Source organism: Dipodomys spectabilis, unplaced genomic scaffold, assembly GCF_019054845.1.
Source record: "Dipodomys spectabilis isolate Male_0828 unplaced genomic scaffold, ASM1905484v1 ptg000001l, whole genome shotgun sequence".
NCBI lineage: Eukaryota > Metazoa > Chordata > Mammalia > Rodentia > Heteromyidae > Dipodomys > Dipodomys spectabilis.
Window position 1 is genome coordinate 21,859,903 of NW_024870678.1, and position 23,982 is coordinate 21,883,884.

At 35.8% G+C, this 23,982-nt stretch overlaps 1 protein-coding gene across 1 annotated transcript in view; it reads right to left on the reverse strand.

The window, feature by feature from the left end:
* Hbs1l (HBS1 like translational GTPase) overlaps window positions 1-23,982 on the reverse strand; it is a 69,656-nt gene that overhangs the window by 11,735 nt on the left and 33,939 nt on the right. Inside the window, exons 5-15 of the mRNA XM_042667579.1 lie at window positions 16,627-16,735; window positions 14,139-14,389; window positions 13,578-13,743; window positions 11,453-11,570; window positions 10,593-10,739; window positions 8,670-8,744; window positions 8,014-8,131; window positions 7,465-7,533; window positions 4,225-4,329; window positions 705-795; window positions 247-355 (exon numbers count right to left, since the gene is read on the reverse strand). Of these exons, the coding sequence (XP_042523513.1) occupies window positions 247-355; window positions 705-795; window positions 4,225-4,329; window positions 7,465-7,533; window positions 8,014-8,131; window positions 8,670-8,744; window positions 10,593-10,739; window positions 11,453-11,570; window positions 13,578-13,743; window positions 14,139-14,389; window positions 16,627-16,735 (1,358 nt within the window). The remainder of the gene's footprint in view (window positions 1-246; window positions 356-704; window positions 796-4,224; window positions 4,330-7,464; window positions 7,534-8,013; window positions 8,132-8,669; window positions 8,745-10,592; window positions 10,740-11,452; window positions 11,571-13,577; window positions 13,744-14,138; window positions 14,390-16,626; window positions 16,736-23,982) is intronic.

Below are 23,982 nucleotides of genomic sequence, written 5' to 3' on the forward strand. Positions count from 1 at the left end.
TCACAGATTTTATCTGGTTGACTATGACATGCTTTCTCAATTCTACTGAAAAAAGCCCTTAGGCTTGAGAATTAAAATAAAAACCAACTAAACTAAATGACTTGCAAATTCTACCTTTATGATTTTATAGATTAGAATGAGATTATTTAGAATAAATATGCCTAACACATCTAAAATTAAGTTATTACTTTTTTGGGTAAGATTAAACTTATAAAGGCAAAAACAATATAACACTTTGAAACTTACAGGAAATCCTTTAGTGATAGGAACTTCAATATTAAAGATGAGGATTCGGGCTCTAAAACGAGTACAAGCTTTAATGGGTTCTTTGGGGCCACAAAATATGCAGCCAACACTGTAACAACAACAACAACAACAAAATGAAGGCAGGTAGATTAGGGATAAATATATTTACATTCATTGCAAATCTCTCTGCAACTACTTGTAAAGAAATAAAAACAATGAAGCATATTAGACCCTTTTGTTAATTACTCCCTCTGAGTTAAAGCACTGCTTTATACTTTACAGCTTTCATTCAAAGAAAATTTGACAGTGTTAATTTCAATTTTAAGGACAATTTGCTAATACTACTCCAAATGTCTATTTTTGGCCAAATAAGATCCAAAATTGAGCTGGTAGGCTGTAAAATTCAAGTGTTTTCAAATCCCAAAACAATTGTTGCTTAAACTCATTTTCTTACTCACTTGATTTTGATGATATCCATCCCAACCAAAGTAAGACTAACATGATCGCCTGCCGCTGCCCAATCGACGGGTTCATCATGAAGAGTGATTCCTGGAAATGAGTAAAAACCAAAGCATACGGTGAAACACCAAACCATAACAACCAAGAGAGCTTGGCTGGTTTGTGCTTCATCAGTCTCTACTCATCATTTTCAATTTGAATGGCCTGAGAGTGAGAAATGTAACTGTGAGCGTTGAGGAAAACACACTTCCGTTAAGACTTGACTCTTCCAGATCACCCCCTAAACAGAAAGTGACTTGCATTTGACCATAAAAAGGCAGACTTCTTCTCATTAATCACCTATTTTAAACTCATTTATACAATCAAATGATGATCCATAAACAGGCCCTATTCAACCTTTACTGTGATATTAATGGATTCAGGCACAAAGAAATAGTTCAAATTGAATATTTCATTATATTAGCTTTACTTCAATGTTCTGTGTTGTTGTTACTTGGATTTTTTTTTAGTTTTGAGGTTTTGTTAGTTTTGTGAGACTCTGTCTTAGAAATATTTATCCAACCAGAAGTGGTGGTGCACACCTGTAATCCCAGCACTCAGGATGTTAATCAGGACAGGAGATAAAAATTCAAAGTCACTCTCAGGCACATAGTAAAAGACTCTGTCTCCAAAAAAAGCTTGTCAAATAAAAACTAATTAAATTTAATTATAAAATACAAATTATAATGAATACAATTATAAAATATAAAATTAAAATGATCATATCTGGTTCTTCTTTGCCCTAAGAATGTTACACTGCTGTCTCATATTTGTCTTCCTAAAAACTTTGAGGTCCTTCCCCACTACTCTATGTACTTAATATGTTAATAAAAAAATGATTTGGAATTTCTACTTGGTATTAGCAGGTTTACTCAAACCTCATTTTTTAAAGATTGTAGTTAAGAGCATCTCAGTAGCAGCTTAAATATTCAGAGAGAAATGTGCATAGAACACTCCAACAAACTAAGCAAAAGCAATCTGGTGAGAAGTGAAGGCTGAGAACCTGAACCTCCCTGCATTAGAAGAGAAGCTCTCAGGCAGGGCATTCTCCCCACTGCTTCCACCCAAGCTTCCCTTTAAAGAACACTAATGAGAGGTAATACCTGGAGTGCTCTGTGAAGAAGGGACAGAGAAAAGAGAAGAAAAGGATATGAAACTTCAGCAGTGACTAGATGAGCATTTAAGAAGTCACAGGGAACCTGTCTTAAACTCTGTGATGATTTTAAGATTATGTTCTAGGGGCTGGGAAGTTGGCTCAGTGGTAGAGCGCTTGCCTTGTATGCCTGAGGCCCTGGGTTCGATTCCTCAGCACCACATAAGAAAAAAGCCGGAAGTGGCGCTGTGGCTCAAGTGGTAGAGCGCTAGCCTTGAGCTGAAGAGCTGAGGGACAGCGCTCAGGCTCAGAGTTCAGGCCCCACAACCGGACCCAAAAAAAAAAAAAAAAAGATTATGTTCTATTATGTGTTATAAGAAAATTCTTATTTTCAAAAAATGTATTAACACTTAGGAGACTAGTATTTCAAAAGGACTGTAGCTCTTAATCACTTTTTTAAAGTGATTGCAGACTCACACCTGCAATCCCAGCTGCTCAGAAGGCTGAGATCTGAAGACTGAGGTTTGAACCCAGACTGAGGAAGAAATTCCATGATACTCTTATCCACAAAAAAAAAAAAAAAAAAAAAAGCCAAGAGTGGAGATGTGGATCAAGTGGTAGCCTTGAGCAAAAATCTCAGGGTATGCATCCAGGAATTCAAGTTATATATATTAGTTATGCATAGCCAATGTATAAATATATATATATATATATATATATATAAAAATAACATTTAAAAAGAAAAGAAAAGCCCAGAGAGGTACTTGAAAAATATTGAGCTATAGAAAATAGTACTTCCTAAAGTAAAAATTACTTTTGACCTAAACAGAAATTTCAGAGGCACTAACAAGCAGAAAAAAAACCAGTCTAATGAAAATAATGCTTTTTGTTTGTATAGCTACCTTTCTATGTAGCTTAAATACTTAAACTTTACTCATCTACTAAAATGCATTATTTTTTTAATATAATCACATATGAATTGGACACAATGGCACATGCCTGTAACCCAAGTACTGGGGAGACTGAGACAAAGATTTGAGGCCAGCCTGGTCTACATAGCAAGACACTGTCTTTAAAAAAAAAAAAAAAAAAAAAAAAAACAAGAGCTAAAGATACAAGAGGTAGCATGCATAAGGCCCTGGGTTCAATGCCCAGCTGGGGACTGAAAAAAAAAATCCTACCTTTAAGCTGAACAAATGAAGTGTTCATTCAAATGTTTACACTACTCAGATGTAACTCTACATATAAACTGAACTGAACACAAAAGAGGGAACTACTAAATAGTTATACTTCAGCTTAAAGTTGTTATAAGTAATACTACTTTAAATTACATCTTCAATATTACAATGAAGTCACAGACTTAGCTGGAAGCCAGATTATAAGTATAGAACATAAAAGTATAGAATACATAGCCGGGCACCAGTGGCTCACGCCTGTAATCCTAGCTACTCAGGAGGCTGAGATCTGGGGATCATGGTTCAAAGCCAGCCAGGCAGGAAAGTCCATGAGACTCTTATCTCCAACAAACCACCAGAAAACCGGAAGTGGAACCGTGGCTGAAGTGGTAGAGCACTACCTTTGAGCTGAAGAGCTGAGGGACAGTGCCCAGGCCCAGAATTCAAGCCCCACAACTGACAAAAAAAAAAGTATAGAATACAAACTTTTAAAATGTCTGTATGCACATTCAACATTTATATATATAAGGCTAAGACAGAAATAATTACCAACTGATGTACATGAAAGAATATATTAGATTTCTGAGTAAAAGAAGTGGGTGTGGTAATATAAACCAGTTCTGCTCATTTTCAACATTAAGTTATCTATGTTTCTGTGTCACTTAAGCCTTACTATTATATATATATATATATATATATATATATATATATATATATATATATATATATACAATATATATGAATGAATTCTTGATCAAAGGTCATATGCATGTTCAAGCATAAGCACAATCAAACCTGTTATTCTGAGATAGAAATTTGAAAATGATACTGTTTGATTTGTCATTGACTAGTATCAGGTTGGGTTTAGGTCTCATTTCTTCTACAGAATATGATTTAAAATGTATCTGTCAGGTGTCTACACATCTGGTTTAATCCTAACCAGGCTTCTCGAATCAGTAGCAAAAACACAATGTTGCTGCAGTTAGAATGCTCTATGTACCTACACACACAGTCACAACAGAAAAAACAAAAATTGCTCAATGTTTTTACATATTAATCTCCAACAGTTAGTATCATTTTGACAGTCAGTTACAGTTTTAGTAAGAAGATATTTACTTAGGAGTTATAACTAAACTACTTTAAGAAAAAAAAAAACAAACCCCCGCTGTCTCAAAGTCTATAATTTAGCAAAAGCATCTTGCTGATGAATACCTTTTGCAGTACAAGTTTCATTAGGAGGCATTGCCAACAGTCGGTCACCAGTCTGAATATAGCCAGCTTCAATTTTACCAGTCACACAAAATCCAGATCCCTGATCTGTAAAACATGCCAAAGTCTTATGATTCATAGAATAGAATATTTTAATGAACATCATACTAAATAAGGCATACTATTTTCATTTTTTTTCCTTACAAATAAAAACACTCCTATTTTTTCAAAGTGGTAGTCAGGTGTGGGTGGTTCATGCCTGTAATCCTAGCTACTCAGAAGGCTGAGATCTGAAGACTGGTTCAAAGCGAGACTGGGCAGGAAAGTTTATGAGACACTTATTTCTGATTAATCATCAAAAAGCTGGAAGAGGAGCTGTGGCTCAAGTTACAGAATAATAGTTCAGGAACAGTGTCCAGGTCCTAAGTTCAAGCCCCAAGATTGGTGTACATTTGTGCGCACATGTGCACACACACACACACACACACACACAGGCTGCATCTCATTCCTTTTTCAATACTTGTTGAATGATTGCTAAATATAACCATCTACTAAACACTGGAAATAAAGAGATGAAAATAGAATCACAATCTATAGGAAATTTACATCACAATCTATAGGAACTGTATACTAGTAAACAGATAAAAACAATTAAATTGAACTGAAACCAATACTACTTAAACAGAAAAAGATGCATCTAAGAATTTGCAATGGCACACTAACGATGTAGCTCATTACACATGCTGAGTATGTGCAAGGCCCTGGGTTCAAAGCCAGTAAGCCCACTCCTCACTCCCAAAACAATCTATAATGGTATGATGGGCATTTCAAAGGAACAGGAATAGGAATTTACCAGGTGAGTGTGTATTTGGGCTGGGGAAAATGAAGCGTTTGCTGACCCAGGAAACAGCATGTGCAAAGCCAAAACCGAATAGGAGTATGTGGAAAGAGCCAACATGGTTTGGAATCAGGAAGAAGAACTAGATTAATAATGAAGGAAAGACAAGACATGAGGCAACAGAAGTAGGTAAGGCAGAAATAATAAAAGAGGCCTCATAAATTATACTTACTGTTTGACCTTCACCTTGCATTAAGTAACTGGAAACCAACAAAAAAAAGTGACCTAATGGCATTTCTGTGTTACAGTGGAGGCTGATGGAAATGCATTTATTACCCACAAAAAGGGAATCAATTCAACAATCTGGAATAATGAATGACAAGGGTAGCGTGATAGGGTCACTGAAGGATAATGACAAAAGTGCATCCAAGTTGATCCACTAACTAGGAGTCAGAAAATTAAAGAACAAGACATATTTTTTCCCTTGGCGAGTTTCAAATGTCTACACAATATGGGTGGCAAAGCTGCACCCCAGGGGGCACCAGCATAGTATTCTAGGAACACTCTCCTATGGGAGTGCATGGAAGCAGGAGAGAAGATCTGGTAGAGGTTAAGAGTTAGAAAGTATCAAGAGATGGGGCTGGGAAGGTGGCTCAGTGGTAGAGCACTTGCCTTGCATGCATGAGGCCCTGGGTTCGATTCCTCGGCACCACATAAGCAAAAAGAAAAAAGCCGGAAGTGGTGCTGTGGCTCAAGTGGTAGAGCGCTAGCCTTGAGCTGAAGAGCTGAGGGATAGTGCCCAGGCCCAGAGTTCAGGTCCCACAACCGGACCCCCCCCCCCCCAAAAAAAAAGAAAGAAAGAAAATATCAAGATGCAAGTGGTAAAGAAACTATGGGATTCACTTTATAAGGAGCATTCACAGTAGAAGACAGCTGAGGAGCTAAAGCAGTTTCAGAGGCAGAGCATGAGAAGCTCACAGGACACAAGGAAAGATCACAGAAACCAAAGGAGAAGAGTTCTCAGGTGGACTTGTCTACCAGCAATAGAGGTTAACACTAAATAAAGACAGAAAGAGAACTGAAAAGTAAAGTATGCATTAACTTTTGAAAACAGAGCGCTGAGTGATCTTAGCAGTAATGCATGGGAAGAAGCAGAACAGGCAGAACCTAGCAAGTAATCTGAAGAGAGAACAGGAAATAAGAATGTAGATATTAATTAAAACTATCTCTTGCAGTTTAGATAGTGGGTTTTTTGGAAACCACTGCCATCTTCCCTCTACCAGCAGAACACTGGAAGCCAATAATTAGAATGATAGATTTTAAGTTTACTGCATCATTTTAAAAAGCACCTTCATTCATTCATTCGTTAAACATTTTCTAAGTTCAGGGCTGGTCTTGCAGACACACAAGATATAATGATTGTTCTCAAGACACTCACAAAACAAACAGCACAGAAGTAAGTACAATACTGTAAGAAAAATGCAGTGATAGGGTAGAGAGAGCACAGAGGGATGCCGTAGGACACGTGAGGGGTGAGCAAACCAGTTACCAATTTAGCACTATTCCGTTCCAAACCCATTTCATTGCCTGCTCAATGACAGTGGAGATTCAGGAGACAACTAACATCTTTACAGTAGTGGTTATTCCAACAAATGTGATATCCTTAAAATTTATTAAGTTCTTTTATTCTAGTTCCATTTTATGATTTTCTGGATAGGCTCTTGTACACATTAAGTAACATATATTCTTAGATATTTAATACTGTACCATCTCCAGTAGAGAAGTCTAAGCTCTTTCCATATTTATCCTTTTTCTCAGCCCTATGGTAACATGTAGGGTTTCTTCATATCTTATGGCTCCTTTTTTATCATAATTAGCAATTTTTGGTATTACATTTCCCATTTTACCCATATCTGTCTTCTACCTAGACTATTATAGATGGATAGCGCAAATGAAGAGAAGAATACCAAAACATGGAAACATGAGTAAATATAGTGGCAATACTGGTCCTAACTTAAGAAACAGTGAATGATCCACTTCGATTGGAGTGTATGGAAACTAAAAGGAACTAATGCGAGAGGAAAAAACACAAAGTTAGAAAGCAAAAGATAAGGTTTTCTTAATACTTAGCCAATGAAGATGAGATGGGAAAAGAAAAAAGAGTTTTCTAGGTAGAGGAGCCATGTGACTAGAACTGGGCATTTTAAGATTAACTTGATAGCTGAGGGTATAGCTCAGTGGTACAACATTTGCCTAGCACACATGAGGTCCTGAGTTCAAGCCTCACACCACAAGAAAAGAATGAATTAAGATTAATTTGACCAGTGTCAAACAGTATCAGAATAGAGAAGGGAGAAACAGAGAACAATAGAATAACTTTGATAAACAAGCCCTGCAGCACGTACCTTTGAAGACATCTGACACACATAATCTAAAAGGCTTGTCAATAGATCTTTGAGGAGGCCTGAAGGAATCTGGGAGAAAATGGCAAAAAGCAAAGTTGAATTTAAAGGGGCTGTAAATGTAGCTCAGCAGAAGACTATGTGATTAGTATGAACAAAAGAGGATCAATTTACAGCACCAAAGAAAGACTTGTTTTTACTCACTCCAATGAACCCATCATTGTATCCTCACTTCTACTAAATTACAGTTGGTAAGAGTTGTAAATAACTGATATTCATATACTTTATATTTATAAAACATATTTTGCCCCATGTTATTCATTTAATTTCCACAACAATCCATGAGGAAGGTAGGGCAGGCTCAAGCCTCAGAAGAAAATGAGTGTTAGTTGAAATATTGCACATCATTTCAAAACTGGTATCCTAATTCCTCTGACCACAAATATAATGCTTTCTTCATACATACCATTCATATGTTGTCTCTCATGAAGAACTCTAAATAATTTATTAGTAACTTTTAATGTATTGCAAACAGAATGCCAGAACACTTACCAATTTGTTCTAATAAACATAGTCCTTTATACCATTTCGTGAGCTCACTAGATTGAGATCTTGTGATTAGATTTTCACCACTGAGACCACTTGTAGGAATAAAAGCCACATCACTTTCCTAATTAAAATATTGAACATATGAAATTAATTACAATTGTTTAAACAAAAACTTAAAGGATTCATCATTACCATAACTGCACCAAAATTTCTAAAGCAACTATAACATGTTTTTCAAAAGCTAAGTGAAATATATAACTCTATCTTCTGAGGTGTCTGATCTAATAGTTTTGTTTCATTTTTGTTTTTATTTGTGGGAAATACAAAAATATACTCTAAAACACTCAATCATTTTTATCTAGTGACAGGCACATTACAGACTTTTGCTGGACAAACTTTTCTCTACCAATATTCTTTGTGATGTTATTTAGTATATGTAATGAGAAGATTTTCACCTCTATAAAATCTAAGCCAAATATTCAACATGTACAATTTCTAAGGTAAAATAGTCCAAAGAATATATTATATACATATACTAGGAAGAAATAGCAAGCAAAAAGGAGTTAAACACAGTTAATAAGATAAGAATATTAACTGGTTGTACAGTTTCCTTATATCAAGTAAGATGATTTACAGAAATAACTAAATAAAATTCTTACCTTAAAACCTGCTTGCTTAAGAAATTGTCCAAGTTTTCCAGTAATCTCTTGAAATCTTTCTTGTTGCCAATTAACCTGATAAAGATCCAACTTATTTTTAGAATTGTGCCTTCAGAATATAATATATAATATTTCTACAATAAACTATAATCAAGACTATAAGTATAAAAATCTATCAAATATAAAATCTGCTAAAATTGAAACGACCAACTAAAATTTAATCTTGATAAGGCCTAAAATTAATCTTTCCTAAAACAAAAAACTTACAACTGCTAATGTACTTAGAATTTTTAATATATATTAAAAGTGATTTTTGAATTGGGGAACAATAGTGATTTATTTATTTAACCATGCCAGAATCAACTATTGGAATAAAATAAAATTGACACTCGCCAGACTAAAAAAGTATTTGTAATATGAACTCATAATAATAATATGTAGTAATATTTAGGTGTAAATGTACTAATTAATATCTGAAACTTATCGAAATACATGATAAGTAAGATAGATAAATGAAGGGAGAAAGTAGAGAGAAAAATGTGATCAAAGCACTAGTAAAATCTTAACATAGTACACACAATATAGGTGTTTGTAATAAAATTCCTTCAACTTTTCTCTACATTTGAAATTGCCAATACTACAATGTTATAGGAAAAACTTTAAATACGCGTAATAATACTATAAAAGAACTACTAGAAAATGTAGGTATTTATCTGATCCAAGGGGAAAAACAATGTCTAAATAGAAAGTCAAAAGAATGTGTATTTGAATGTATGTTCAAATGAAAACCAAAGGAAGTGAGATTGTAGCTCAAGTGGTAGAGCGTTTGCCTTGAGCTAAAGAGTTCAGGGACAGCACTCAGGCCCAGAGTTCAAGCCCCACGACCAAAAAAACAAAACAAAAATGATTTTCACAGTTTCCAAAGAAAATATATTATTAATATTCATAAGCAATGAAGAAAGATTATGCTTTTAGTTGTTTCTTTTTGTTTTTTTGCAACCCTGTGTATGAACTCATAACTTGTGCTTGCTAAACAAACATTCTACCACTTGAACCACATTTCCAGTCCAGAAAGATTATGCTCTTTTTTACCAAATAAAAAAATTCTTATAGCTTTCTTAAGAAGGATTTTGGAAAGTAAATATATTATATGTTACATAAGTAATAACCACAACTTTTCTCAAAGGCATTTGAATCACATTCAGCAAATCTTAAAAGAAAGTTAAGCACATGCCTATACTCCTGGGGACTCAGGAGGTTAAAATCAGAGTTCAAAGTCAGTCCAGGTTGGCTTTATTTTCCAAAATAAGCAGCAAAAAGCTGGGTGGTCTGGTGGCATGGTTCAAGTGGTAGAGCACTAGCTGAGTGATTGTGAGGCTCAGAGTTCAAACCTTGGAATTGGCAAATTAAAACAAAACATATATGCCCTTAAGCTCAATGATTTTCACACAACAAACTACTTCTAAAGACACTTACACATAACACACAAACAATTGGAAGTCTTCAGCAGGATGGGATGATTGGAAATAAATCCTATCATTAAAACAGACTAAATTATAAAAGTAGTATCTTTATCCAAGACTTATTATTAGAAACATACATTATAATATTGATGTTGTCTTAAAAAAACAATGTTGTATTGGAAAAGATCTTTGTGTGTAAAAACTGGAAGGATGTACCAAATAATTTCATACTTCCATCCTATATTATTATTGTAATAAAAAATAATTTTTAAGTTCTGAAAATTAATTTTGAAAATGAGAAGATATTTTTGCCTAACAATTACTAATAAGTCATTTACTTAGCATAGGATTGTAAACACTTATTTTTAAGACAGAATTTGACTCATGAAAGTACTAGTCACATGGGATTCCACATGGCCAGAATAATATCTGAATTAGCACCAAAAACAAATTCTGATACCTGATCCATTTTATTGACTGCAACTGCAAGTTGTGTCACTCCAAGAGATCGGACCAAGAGGCCATGCTCTCGAGTTTGTCCTCCAGTCTCAAATCCAGCTTCAAATTCTCCCCTGCTGGCATCAACAACTAAGACAGCTACATCTGCCTACAGAAACCACAAACAAAACAAAATAAAAATAAAATTACTTTAATTCAAGGGACAAGTTACTCAACAATTTGATCAGACTTCAAATACAACTCCAACCTAAAACCAAACACCAAATGCAAATAACATGAGAACTGCACAGATAAATATATAGGTATGTGTGTATATATATTTGTGCCAGAAACTAAGGCTTGAACGCAGGGCCTAGACACTGTCCCTGAGTTTTTGTGCTCAAGACTAGTGTTCCACCACTTGAGCTACAGCTCCACTTCTAGCTTTTTTGGTGCTTAACTAAAGATAAAAGTCTCACCAACTTTCCTGCCCAAGCTGGCTTTGAACTGCAATCCTCAGCTCTCAACCTCTTAAGTAGCTACCAGCTGGGTTACATTTTTTAATAAAAATTTATATTAATATGTACTCACAGGATGCCAAAATAATGACATAAAGAAAATTGTATATTTGATTATTTAACAATTAAACAATTAACAATTAAAATATCCACGCAAATGGGAAAATATAAACAAAATTAGAACATAAGAAGGATGAATACTATCAACATATAAGTTAAAATACTTGAAAAATAAAAAATTCAACTTTTAAATAGTTCAAAAATTTTGAAATGTACTGTATTTTCAACTTCTAGAATTATAACCCCAGTATCAAATAAGTCATATAAATAAATTAGTGTAATTAGGTAAGAAAGTATCTGATACCTGGGCTGCTCCCGTAATCATATTTGGAATAAAATCTTTATGGCCTGGAGCATCCATTAATGTAATAACTTTGGTTGCAGTTTCAAACTTTGTCATGCCAACATCCATTGTCACTCCCCTTAAAACAAAACAAATACACTTTGTAAACAGTCATTGATACAGGTTAAATTCCTAAATAACAGCCTAAATAATAAACTAAATAATGAGAACCTTATTGTATTTATTTCAAATAACCAAGCTATCAATTGGGGACAGAACTTTTGGGGGTGGGGGGAAATTGAACTTTTTTGTTGTAATAAAAGTATGTGTGTCTTTAAAAGAGGCTGTGGATACAGCCTGAACAATTAAAATACTAATATTTCCCACTTCCTTAATTTTTTGTGAGAAATAGTGTAAGATGTGAGCAAAGAAGGGAATATAAGTCCATTTTAGAGAAAAATAAAGACTGCAATGAAAAAAAATATGAAAAATGACCACTCTACAAGGCAGGTTGCCCCAAGTTAGAAATAAACTCATAAAATTTTCATCAGAAAAGTTGGTCAGTATGTTACACATTGAGAAAACAGGTTAGAGATGCCTATTTTTTTTTCAAAAGCGGTAAAGAGAAATTATTTGCCTTCATCTCATTTCACTGTAAGACCAACAAAGTACCTCTTGTAAACCAGAAAAAGTTAAGGTTCAGATTATAAGAACGCCCAAGCAAAGTCTACAAGAATACTGCATCATGTTAGACCTGGGGAATCTAGACGGGGAAAATGTGGGCTACATAATGAAGAAGCATTTCCTTTTACTTACCAAAAAAAAGTCCTAATAGTCACTGTAATAAACTACAAGTTCAACCAAGACATAATACTTAAATTGCACTTTTCTCAATCTCTTTAAATAGATAGGTAGGAATTATTTACCTTTCTAAAATTAGTATCCTCTATAATTCTAATATACGCATTGTGTTCTCCAAAATATGGCCACTGTCCAACTAATTTTCTTATTAGGGTAGAATATAGGTTTGTAAAACTATACACAGTTCAAAAGATAGCTATATAAATATATAAATATATATAAATTGCTGTTTATCAAAAAACAAGGACCATCATAATCTGCTTCATGAAGAATTGTCTTATATGTAGGATGTAAACTAATACTATGAGAAAATGAATTTCCACCCAAAAGGCAGATAGACTTCTAATATATTAATCAGATGAAAGGAACTGAGGAATTCAGTTTATTATCTGCTAATTCAGAAGATCTTCATAGGTTGTTAGCCATCATTTTGAGATAGTTGGTACATCGGCCATTTCACTTTATTAAGATGCCCTCTGCTCCCTTATGCCATGACAACCATAAATCATGTCTATCATGGCTTTATAAAGACCTCTAAAAAATACTTTTCTTTGGCCAGAGCTATGTATCTATATTCTCCTGTTAGAATCTCTCCCAAACTAGCATTTAACATTGAAACAGAGGCGGAGTAACTGACTAGTTACCATCTATAGGGTAGGATACGTTTATTTTTGATTCTGTCTCATGAAAACATAGAAAGAACAAAAATGAATTAGGCATGGTATCTTGAAGTCACTGATCATTATGAACTCTACACAGAATCAAGTTTACCACAGCTGCCTTTCCTTCACAGCCTAATACTAAGTCTTACTCTAAATCTCAGCACTCAGGAGACTGAGAGAGGAAGATATAAGTTCCAGGCTGACCTGTACCACATATTAAAGACCATCACAAAAAACTGAAAGCAAACCCCAAACAATAAATAAAGTCTTACATCTCAAAATCAAAACAACTGGACATATACCTAGGAATGTGACAAGTGAAACTTCTCCCATAAAAAATTAGCTTTAGGTATTTGCTACCTCTGTGTGGTGATTTTGTTCTATTTTGCATTAGATAAACATGCCTTTCATCTATTCTCACAGATTTCAAACGAAAAAAAAAATGTAATTACAATGAGAAAAACAATAATTGACATTGTGTCAAACCAGTAATTTCCCTCATAAAACTTTTTCCTAAAGCACTTCATTGCTTTAGACCACATAATTTAGAACAACACATACTGCACAGTTATTTTAAATAATGGGACCATTTCAAATAGAAAATTCTGAAATATTGGGACTACCTTTCCCTTTCTTCACCCGTTTCGTCCAAGACCCATGCATATGCAAACGAAGCTTTGCCAGCCTTTTTAGACTCCTGTTCATATTTATGCATAGTTCTTTTGTTCACATTACCCAGAAGATAAAGCAAATGGCCCATCAGAGTGCTTTTCCCCGCATCAACGTGACCTAAGGAAAATTGATTCAAGATTAATAGTAGGTCCATATCTAGATATTGTTTGCATTGCAGCACTGCATAAATAAATACAATTTTTATTAAGTGACAGCTCAAACATCTAAACAGAGAATAAAAAGTAAATCTCTTTTGAGAGGAAGAAACTTTCCCAGTTTTGGAAATGAATTCTCTTTCATTTGCTTACAAAGTGAAAGTGCCACAAACCAAGACTAATGGCTGCCTTGGTAACTGGCATTATGTCACCAGGGTGACAGGAAGCATTATGATGCCATGCCTCCTTGTTTGCACATCACTACGCCCACAGAGGAACTCACTGTTCCCATGCCACTCCTGGGAGCTGCCAGGCCATCACAGAGCTGACTGAGACTCTGGAGGAAGGAAGGCCTACCAATGACCACTAGGTTGAGGAGCTGCTTCCCGCCTTGCCGCTTCTCCAATTCCACTTTCACATCAATCTGCTGCTTCAGCTTGCCAGACTTTTTCACTGACGTCGGCGTTGCGCTCTGCTCTTCGGACACTTGAATGGAGTGGGGTGGAAGAGCTGACTTAGAGACGGTGTCAAGACTGTCAGAAGAAATGATGCTGTTATCTTCACCAGGAGGTCCTTTCTGAGGTGTGTGGAGACCATGACCATTTTCTCTACAGAAAGATCAGAAAGCAGTGTTTAAAAGTATGTTGTATAGTGTCACAGGGACAGAGAATATGTTTCTCTCCATCATCTATGTAAACCAAAAAATGATCTCAGCCCAGTGGCTAGAGCCTACTGACAAGTAGCCAGATGCAAACCACACAAATACAGATTTGAGGATCCTGGTGGAAAAAAGCCTAACATGATCATGAGTTTGAGGCCAGCTTGTAAGTAAGAGGGAGGGAGAGAGAGACGGAGGGAGGGAGGGAGGGAGGGAGGGAAGGAAGGAAGGAAGGAAGGAAGGAAGGAAGGAAGGAAGGAAGGGTATGTAGGTAAGGAAGGAAAGGTATGTAGGTAAGGAAGGAAAGGTATGTAAGGAAGGAAAGGTATGTAAGGAAGGAAGGAAGGAAGGAAAGGTAGGTAGGTAATATAGGTAGGTAGGGAAGGTAGGGAAGGTTAGGAGGGAGGAAAGGAAGGTAAGGTAAGGAAGGAAGGTAAGGTAAGGAAGGAAGGAAGGAAGGAAGGGAAGGAAGGAAGGAAGGAAGGAAGGAAGGAAAGGTAGGTAGGTAAGGTAGGTAGGTGGGAAGGAAGGTAGGGAAGGAAGGTAGGGAAGGAAGGAGGGAAGGTAGAGAAGGAAGGTAGGAGGGAAGGAAGGAAAGAAGGAAGAAAGGAAGGAAGGAAGGAAGGGAGAGACAGAAGAGAGGAAAAAGAAAAAGGAGAGAGAGGGAGAAAGGAGAGGGAGAGGGATATCCTGAAAATAAGTACAAGACCTTTAATACAGTCAAAGCTAAAATAACTTTATAGACCACAGCCTTGGTTATATCATAATTTCTATCAAAATATATGGCATAAAGGAGACATTTTATATTTTTTAGAACTTATATCAAATAAGGCATTGTAAAAAAAATTTCTACTGACTCATTTTTTTGACAACAGAGCTATAACCTTTTTTCCTTGCTCAAACACTTAAGCTTAAATACTTCTAAACGTCTATACTTCCTGATTTTTTTTCTAAAACAGCATTAGTCCAACAGCCTTCACCTACTAAACCTTAGTGAATTGACTAGTTCAACAGACTTAATTTACTAAAAACTACAACATATACGATGCATTGCTTTAAGAAATGAACAAACAAAAAAGACAGAAATAAAACGTACAGTCTAGTGAGAGTCTGAGATACATAGGGCAGAACTAAGACCACCTAAGTACTTTCTCATTTCCGTGAGGACGCTGGTGCCTCCACAGGTGAGCACTGACCTCAGAGCTCCCTCAGCTCTTTGACCAATCCCTGCACAAACAGCATAGCTGCTGGCCCTGCACAGCTATGAAGAATGTGAGCTACTCAAGCAGATTGCACTCTGCCTTGCATTCCCTTTAAAACTATAAATAAATAGAATTAGGCCAGGAGCCTGTTAAATTGCATGCTGTTAAGAATGAAGCAAACTTGATCCAACTTAATGTGGACCAGGCACAGAGAAACTATATACAGAAAGCAGTTACACAAACCACCTAAGAGTAAAATGGAAATGGTTAGAAGAGGAAATCTATCTCCTTCTTGTTCACTGTTCATGTTTTCCCCCTCAGAGCAGTTTTACATGCTCAACATTAACTTTTTACCCTATATTTCCAGAGAAAAGCACTAGTTATATTAGTAACTTCATTTAAAAAGTCTCAAATATATTCTATTTTACCTCTTAAAATCTCCACTAATTTAAATGTTTCTTATTTAGCACTGCAACAATTTTAGACATTAAGATTAAAAAAAAATACTACTGTTTGACTTATAACCATTCTCCTCTATCAATCTAGAATTCTAGGTGAGTTTAATTTTATGCCATTGCTACAATGATCATTTTATTCAATAGAAAATCTAAAAGGTTAAATATTTTAGTTATTAAAATGTAATTTGTAATTCCATGGTTCACTGCCTACCTTTAACACCTCAGCCCTGCTTACCCATGCCATCTAGTGGTACAGATCCCCTCTCTCACAAAACTAAATTTCACAAAATCAGTTTAAGTAGCTATAAATGATTTATATGAGGAACTGACAGTGAGATGAAGTAATACGCATACAAAGCTATATTCAAGACAAACTTCCAATCCCTTCTCTTTTGTTGTACCATGTTACACTGAGGACACGGGACCTTCCCATGCCAATACATGCAAAACTGACATAGATTCTTTCTGACAAACTAAAGGAAACAATACTATTTCTCAAAAGTGGGGAGAGAGTCTTCAAATCTTACCCAGGCACTTCAAATCCCATAGTTTGCTTCTTTCCAGAAACAGTCATTTTAGCTACTTTTGGCACAATTTCAGATTCACTTCGAGATGACTGAGATCCTACTGATTTTCCTAATAAGGAGTAAAATAGAAAAGGCTAAAGTTAAGTTCTAAAAATACATCACATGTTTTATAGAATATAGATTAAGATTAATATGCAAAGAATTTATATCTTTTAAAAACACAGATCCTTTCTCTAAATCAGTGAGATATAAATGCTGAGAGCATTCCTATCAGCCATCCTGGGAAATACCCTACTGTCAAGACTCTCCTATACTTAACCTCTATCAAATCTCTTCCTAATTTCGAACTGACTGTTAAGTTTCAGTATTAAGAGGTCAGAAGGTGGTTTCTTCACAGAGCCTTATTCTAACATTCTACCTAAACCCTCTACTTACCTCATCTACCACACCCTTTCACAAGACTAAAATTGTCTGGTCAGTTAGCAGATGGTTAAACTATTTTAACCTTGTGAGATTTATACACTGATGAACAAGCTTTATTTTACTAGAACACAACTATCTACAAAGAATACAGGGGAAGAGGTTAATATAGAAAAAGTGAATTAAGGATATGAAGGATATATTACGAGCTAGATCAAAGTAAGACTTTTTAAATTTGATCTTGATATATGCAATTCATAGAATTTTTGTTTAACAGTTCTTGGATTTGAACTTAGGGCTTCAAGCTTGCTCTAGGCATGCTACCACCTGAGCCACACCCCTAGATCATTGAATTAAAAAAAAATGTATCCACATAATTTTCAAAACAGTACTAACATTATTAGAGTCACATAAAAATTATGGAATTTTGTATTGCTACAGTAGTAAACACAGAAACTACTAAATTAGAAAAGATAAATTACAGAATTTATTCAATTATGCTAGGTATTATGATAGGAATATAATAAGAGTACATGCACACTGCTGTAGTTAAGAGCTTAAAGTCTAGTTGAAGAAAACATTAAATGATCATATTATTTAAACTGTTACTATATTATAAAAAAATCATATGGACTGGGATCAGTGACTCTTGCCTATAATTATAGGTATCTGGAAAGTAGAAATGAGGAGGATTGGGGTTCAAAGGCAGTCTAAGAAAGACGTGCTTGATGTGGTGATACACACTTGTATTTTCAACCATGCAGGAAATATAAATAGGAAGATCAGTCCAGGCTGGCTCAGACATAAATGTGACACCCTACTCAAAAAATAACCAGAGCCAAAAGGTTGGAAACACACGAAAGCTCTGAATTCAAGCTCCAGTACGATGATGATGATGATGATGATGATGATGATGATGATGATGAAGAACAATAATATATGGTGATATAAGATCTGCTAACAGGGCACACGGAAGAAAGTACTGGAATTAAGACAAAAAAAAAATTAGTGTAGAAAGGAGGAACATTCCATACACATTGCATAATGGCCTTAAGGGTAGGAGAAGACAGAAAAGGGGCTAAGATGCTAGAGAAGTAGGAAAGGCCAGCCATTCAGGACTCATAAGCCATACCAAAGACCTTAATGTTTGTTCCACAGATCTGGATGCCAGCAAAATGAGGACAGTAAATAGTAAAGAGAGAAAAGAGAAAGGACAGGAGAACATAAAGGCATGTTTGGGATGGGAAGGGCCAGCTCAAAGGCAAGGGTTATCTGGATCAAGTAAGCTCTGATAACCAAGGAAGATAATACAGGAGTAGGAAAAATACTGGCACTAGGACAAAGTCTTAGAGAAGCCCAGCATTTAAATGCAAGACAAGATGACGTACCTGCACCAAGAACAAGGAGAACTGATGGTACAAGGGAAGCTAAGGGAACAGTGTATGATGGATCTGACAATGATGGTAGTCTGAAGACAGGAGGGCTGAAAATGCACTGGCGAAATGTGATAAAGGTCACTGCTAGAGTTAGCAAGAGCCACTGGTAAAAAGAGAAGGAAGCAAAAGCCAGAACAGGTTAAAATACAGAAGACAGGTGAGAAAACCAGCAGAAGTGCATGTCTATGATCTCTTTTCTATAATTTCCAAGTCCACAAGCCCTAAGTTAATAACTCCCAGTTGGTTTTCTTGTTTTGCTTTTGCTTTTTTGGGAAAGTGTCTTAGCTACATTGGTCAAGGTAGTCTAGAACTAACTAGTTAGTCCAGGCTGGTCTAGAACTGACTCATCATCCAGGCTGGTCTCATGATCCTCTGGCCTGTGGCTTCTAAATGTCTTCTTGGCTCACCCAAGGAATTAACTCCTTTAGAAGCAAATCTGACATGGACTGAGACTATGCATCATGTTGTCTTGTCATATTTAAATTAAAAAGCTACATATTTCAGAGTGAAAATAGCTATATTTGATAACAAGGCACTCCTTCACAACCACCTGAGGCCATTATGTCACACATGGTATGGACTTGAAAATGTTTTTCCAAATCTAAAATATTCTGAATTTTAAATCAAATCCAATCCATGGCTTTAGATAAGAAACTGTAGATATAAGAAACTTTTTAAGTTTGGCTAGAGAGTCATATGGTAATGGTAATGATAGAAGAGAGATGTAAAATGAAACTAAAGAAAAAAGTGAGAGGAATTAGTTGAATACATTAAGGGAGAAAAAACAGCATTTTAAGAGTTTCTAGAAAAGAAGGAAGAAATAGAAACTAAGAAATAGAAACTACGACTGGGAAACGGCTCTTTTATAACCAAGATTGGAACTCAGAACCAGGTACTTGTGAAACAGGTACAGTCGCTCTCAGTCTGGAAAAAAAGTTTTTTTTTTTTACAAAATAAGTCAATTTTGTATGTTTAGTGAAAGATGACAATTCCTGAAGGCAGGCTTCTATTTTCTCAATATAGCAGCTAAAAAAATTAGAGGAATTTATGTTCTCTTGGCCCAATTTAAGTTCTGTGATTATGCATTTATGATAGAACTACTCTGCTTTCTGCCCTTCTCCAGCAATGTCCAGTCAATTTAGGAAAAGGCATTAACAGTGAAGGCATTGCCTGCTTCATGAGGAATTAAGAGTCTACCCAACAGGTGCAAATAAGAAAAAAGGTTTTGAACATACTGCAAAGATATCCCAAAACAGTACTGAAATGATTAAGGATCAGGAAATTGAAAATGAATTAAATGGTAACAGAATAATGACAGAGTTGGCAAAAAGTGATAGTATGTGCATGAGTGACTTTTCAGGAGAGGTAATTATATGGAATTACTGATGAGAGGTCTTCGAAGGTCACTGACAGTCAATGAATGGAAAGTCTTGGTTGTAAAGGGGACATGATACACTAGTTAAGACACATTAGTTAAGCTATGGTCAGGAAGAAAATGGTAAGCCAGCAGCCAAAGTCTCTGAGAGTAGACAGGAGCCTGTCCCATAGATGATTGAGAAATAATTGTTTTAAAAAGGCTGATTTCAGGTAATAGAAAGCTAAAAGGTGCAGGTGTAAGGGAGGAAAAAATATGGAGTAGTAATGATATTGGAAGGGCAAGAATAAAGTTGACGGGCCCACATAGTTGATGGTCCATGCTCTGAGGCTTGCAAGGCAATGCTGGCACAGAATGGAAAAACATTAGGAAATAAACAGTTTGAGACTTAGAGGAGTGAGCTTTCATGGGAAAAATTTTTTTTTCTAGAGGTATACAAAGGTAAAGAGTGACTGGAGAGGGAAAGAAATAATTGGATGATAACAAAGGAGTAGACACGCTAAGTAAAATAAGGACTTGGTCTGTCATCCTAAGAAAGAATAAAAGAGGACAAGAGGAAGGAAGGAAGAAGAGATAGAGGAGGGAGGGAGAGAGGGAAATGGAAGGAAGGAAGGAAAGGTCTCAATCCAAGTTCTACAGACCTACTTCACATTTCCTATTATGGTTCACTTTTAATATTTTCCAAATATTGTCATGTAAATATTTCTTGATTTGCAGAGATACATTAGTTTTGTGCGGGAAGGGGTATCTGTAAAGACCCAAGATGCAACACTGCAAAAAACTGATTATGTGAAAGTAGATGGGAAAAGACCATTATACCCACTAAAGTGGTGGTTCCTTAAAACTTTGTTTTTGTTTTTAGGTCAGGTATGTCTTTAACCACAGGGGCTAGGAAGGTGGCCCAGTTGTAGAGTGCTTGCCTTCCTTGCATGAAGCCCTGGGTTCAGTTCCTCAGCACCACATAAGCAGAAAAAGCTGGAAGTGGTACTGTGGCTCAAGTGGTAGAGTGCTAGCCTTGAGCTGAAGAGCTGAGGGCCAGTGCCCAGGCCCAGAGTTCAGGCCCCATGACCAACAACAACAAAAAAGCTAACCATAAAAAATAAAAACCGAGCAAGGCACATTCTTCAGGAAGAATGTACCATACAAATACAATTTTGTATGCTTCATGCAGGAAATCTGATTCTAGAATCATCCTTTTAAGAGATAACCTGGCCCAGGCTATTTTGGAAACACATTAATTCAAATTAATAATATCCACAGCCAAAGATAAAAATCTATATTCAGTTATCCACTGAGCTATTGCTGCTAGCAATGCAATGTACTTTGGATTAACTTCCCCTGCCATATTACAAAACAATGAGCACCTGATGGATGGCTGACCCAGTCAGAATGACCTAACCACTAAAAGTCATTAGCCACAGATCAATAAGAGACTATTTTTTAATCATCCTCCACTGAGCTAAATCCCCAGCCCCTTTAATCACATTTTTAACATAAAATGTACACGCTCTTCTTTCATCCTTCCAGCCAATTCACTTGTTAATACCCAAACTGTCATTCAAATTCAGTAAGTCTCAAAATGAGCTCCAGATATTAACTATAGGAAGCCTGGAATCTAAGCCTGGCTTGTTACCTAACAGCATCCAAACTTCACTTTCATCTGAAACTTTTCAGAGGTGGTCTAGGGGTTTTTGTGGCACTAGGGATCAATCCCAAGGAGTTATACTGCACCACACCCCCACCCTTATCTGAAGTTTCATGTTATAAAGTTTCTACTTTATTCGATATTAACTGAATTCAGTGATTTCTAGTTCTGAAAATGTATGTATCTATGCCAAATCACTATGATAGCTGCTCTTTATATCAAATAAGCCATTATGAGGTAAAAGTAAAATTGCCATTCCAAAGGAGTCTGAATAGCCTCCTCAAAACCATGCACAATCCACAAAAGTACAGTCACCCAAAAGATATACATTCTAAAGATTCCTATCATTATTGATCTGTCTCTAGCAGAATAGAGAACAATCATTTGTCTGTTAGATTTTCACTTTAGGAAAAATTAACAGTTAACTCAGTAAAACAACTTGTTTTACAAAGAAACAAGGGACAAATAAGTGAAATGATTGTGTTTCAGTGGCTGAGTCAACCTCCCTGCTCAGTTCACCTTGCTCACATATCAGTTATCCTGTAATACAGCCTAATTCAAACTACCACCTCCTGTCTCTAGTGGTTACCTAGGGGAACTGCTTACTCCAGGGCTCTACAGTATCCTTTCTGGGACTGAAAGTCGTACAGGTTTTAACTTAAGAATGCATCCTTTCAAAGCTAGACCTCTACAGCACCATACAACTGTTCCTGAGTTTAACCGACTATTACTGAATCATGTTTGCATATACACATGAATTACTTTCTTCTGACTTATCCCTTTTTAAAGATTTTTAAAAATTTTTTTTTCCAGGAAGGAAGTACCTTATACACATGAGCACATCATTCACAAGTCACAGTGCTCTGCCAATAATAAGCTTTCAATAAACAGGTTAATGATCAACTCCCATGGGTTTAAATTCGACCACTACAAGTTGACCTCTATTTACAAGTTATCGCAAGAGTCCTCCTTTGAGCAATAGCTTTCCTTTAGTCTCTTTTCTTACTTCTTGCATTTAATAGTAACTACTTCCTAACATTTGAAAACAGAAACTAGTGCTTGCTATGGGCACTATGCTCTTCTTCCAAGTGCTTTACATAATTCCTACTTTATAGAAACTCATGGCTGATATGACAGGTATACAATCTTGGATTATGACATACCCAGATTTTTTTTAAGGTACATACATAATAAATTACTCTTCAAGAAGCTCAGAGATGTTATTAAAAGTGGTGGTTATTGGCTAGGTGCTGGTGGCTCACACTTGTAATCCTAGCTCAGTAGGCTGAGAATCTCAGTTCAAAGCCAGCCTATGCAGGAAAAGTAAGCGAGGCTCTTATTTTCAATTACATGCCAAAAAGTCTGGAAGTAGCATCATGGGTTCGAGTGGTAGAGTGTTAGTCTTCAACAAAAAAGCTCAGAGACAGCAACCAGACCCTGACTTCAAGCCCCAGAATTGGCAAAAAAAAAAAGTAGTAGATCTAAAGACAAAAAACAAAAAAGAAAAATATTTGAAGTATATATCTTAGTAACAAAGGTTTAATAAGCAAACTGGGAGTTAATCTTAAAAATAAAAAAAGGCGGGGCTGGGAAGGTGGCTCAAGTGGTAGAGCACTAGTCTTGAGCTGAAGAGCTGAGGGACAGTGCCCAGGCCCAAAGTTCAGGCCCCACGACCAGACCCTAAAAAATAAAAATAAAAAAAGGCAAATGGCAAAATTTCTGAAAAACATTGGGCACTGATCAATAAATGTTCAGACATTTGTTCAGATGAGACTTTGAATGAAAAGCTTTTGTAAAAAAAATCTTTTATGGATTTATGTTTAAGGACTCCTTTTCTCATTTAGTAAGTAGAATGTAAAATGGATATAATGTAAAATAGCCTTAGGAAAGATAATTACTAAAACTGTTTAGAAATGGGGAGGGCCAAATTAAGATTAAGCAAAAGTTAGAGGAACTTACATGTATGGTGATTTATCCAGAAAATATGCTGCCATATCTCCTCATTCTATTATTAATTCCCTCACATTCTCCTTAAAAGTCATTATAAAGGCATTTCCCTCTGGGTACCAATGGTTCACATCTGTAATCCTAGCTACTCAAGAGGCTTAGATCCAAGGACTGTGATTGTGGTTTTGTGCTAGACAAAAACTAGCAAAAACTGGAAGTGAAAGTGTGGCTCAAGTAGTAGAATGACACTTAGATCAAACTAGGTGACAGAGCCCAGTACCTGAGTTCAAACCCCAATACATACAGATGCATACACACACAGACACACAAAATAAAGCCATTAAAAGATATAGTCTTAGGGTTCCACTTATATCCTATAATATTTTATACACAGGACCAATCAACTTTAGTAGTTCGAAATTTAAGGTTGTGCCACAGAAAATTTATAAAACACAAACCTGACCCAGTTATCAAATATTGCAAAGACTAAGTTATCCCCAGTAAAACATACCATTTTTAATTTGGATGTTTCT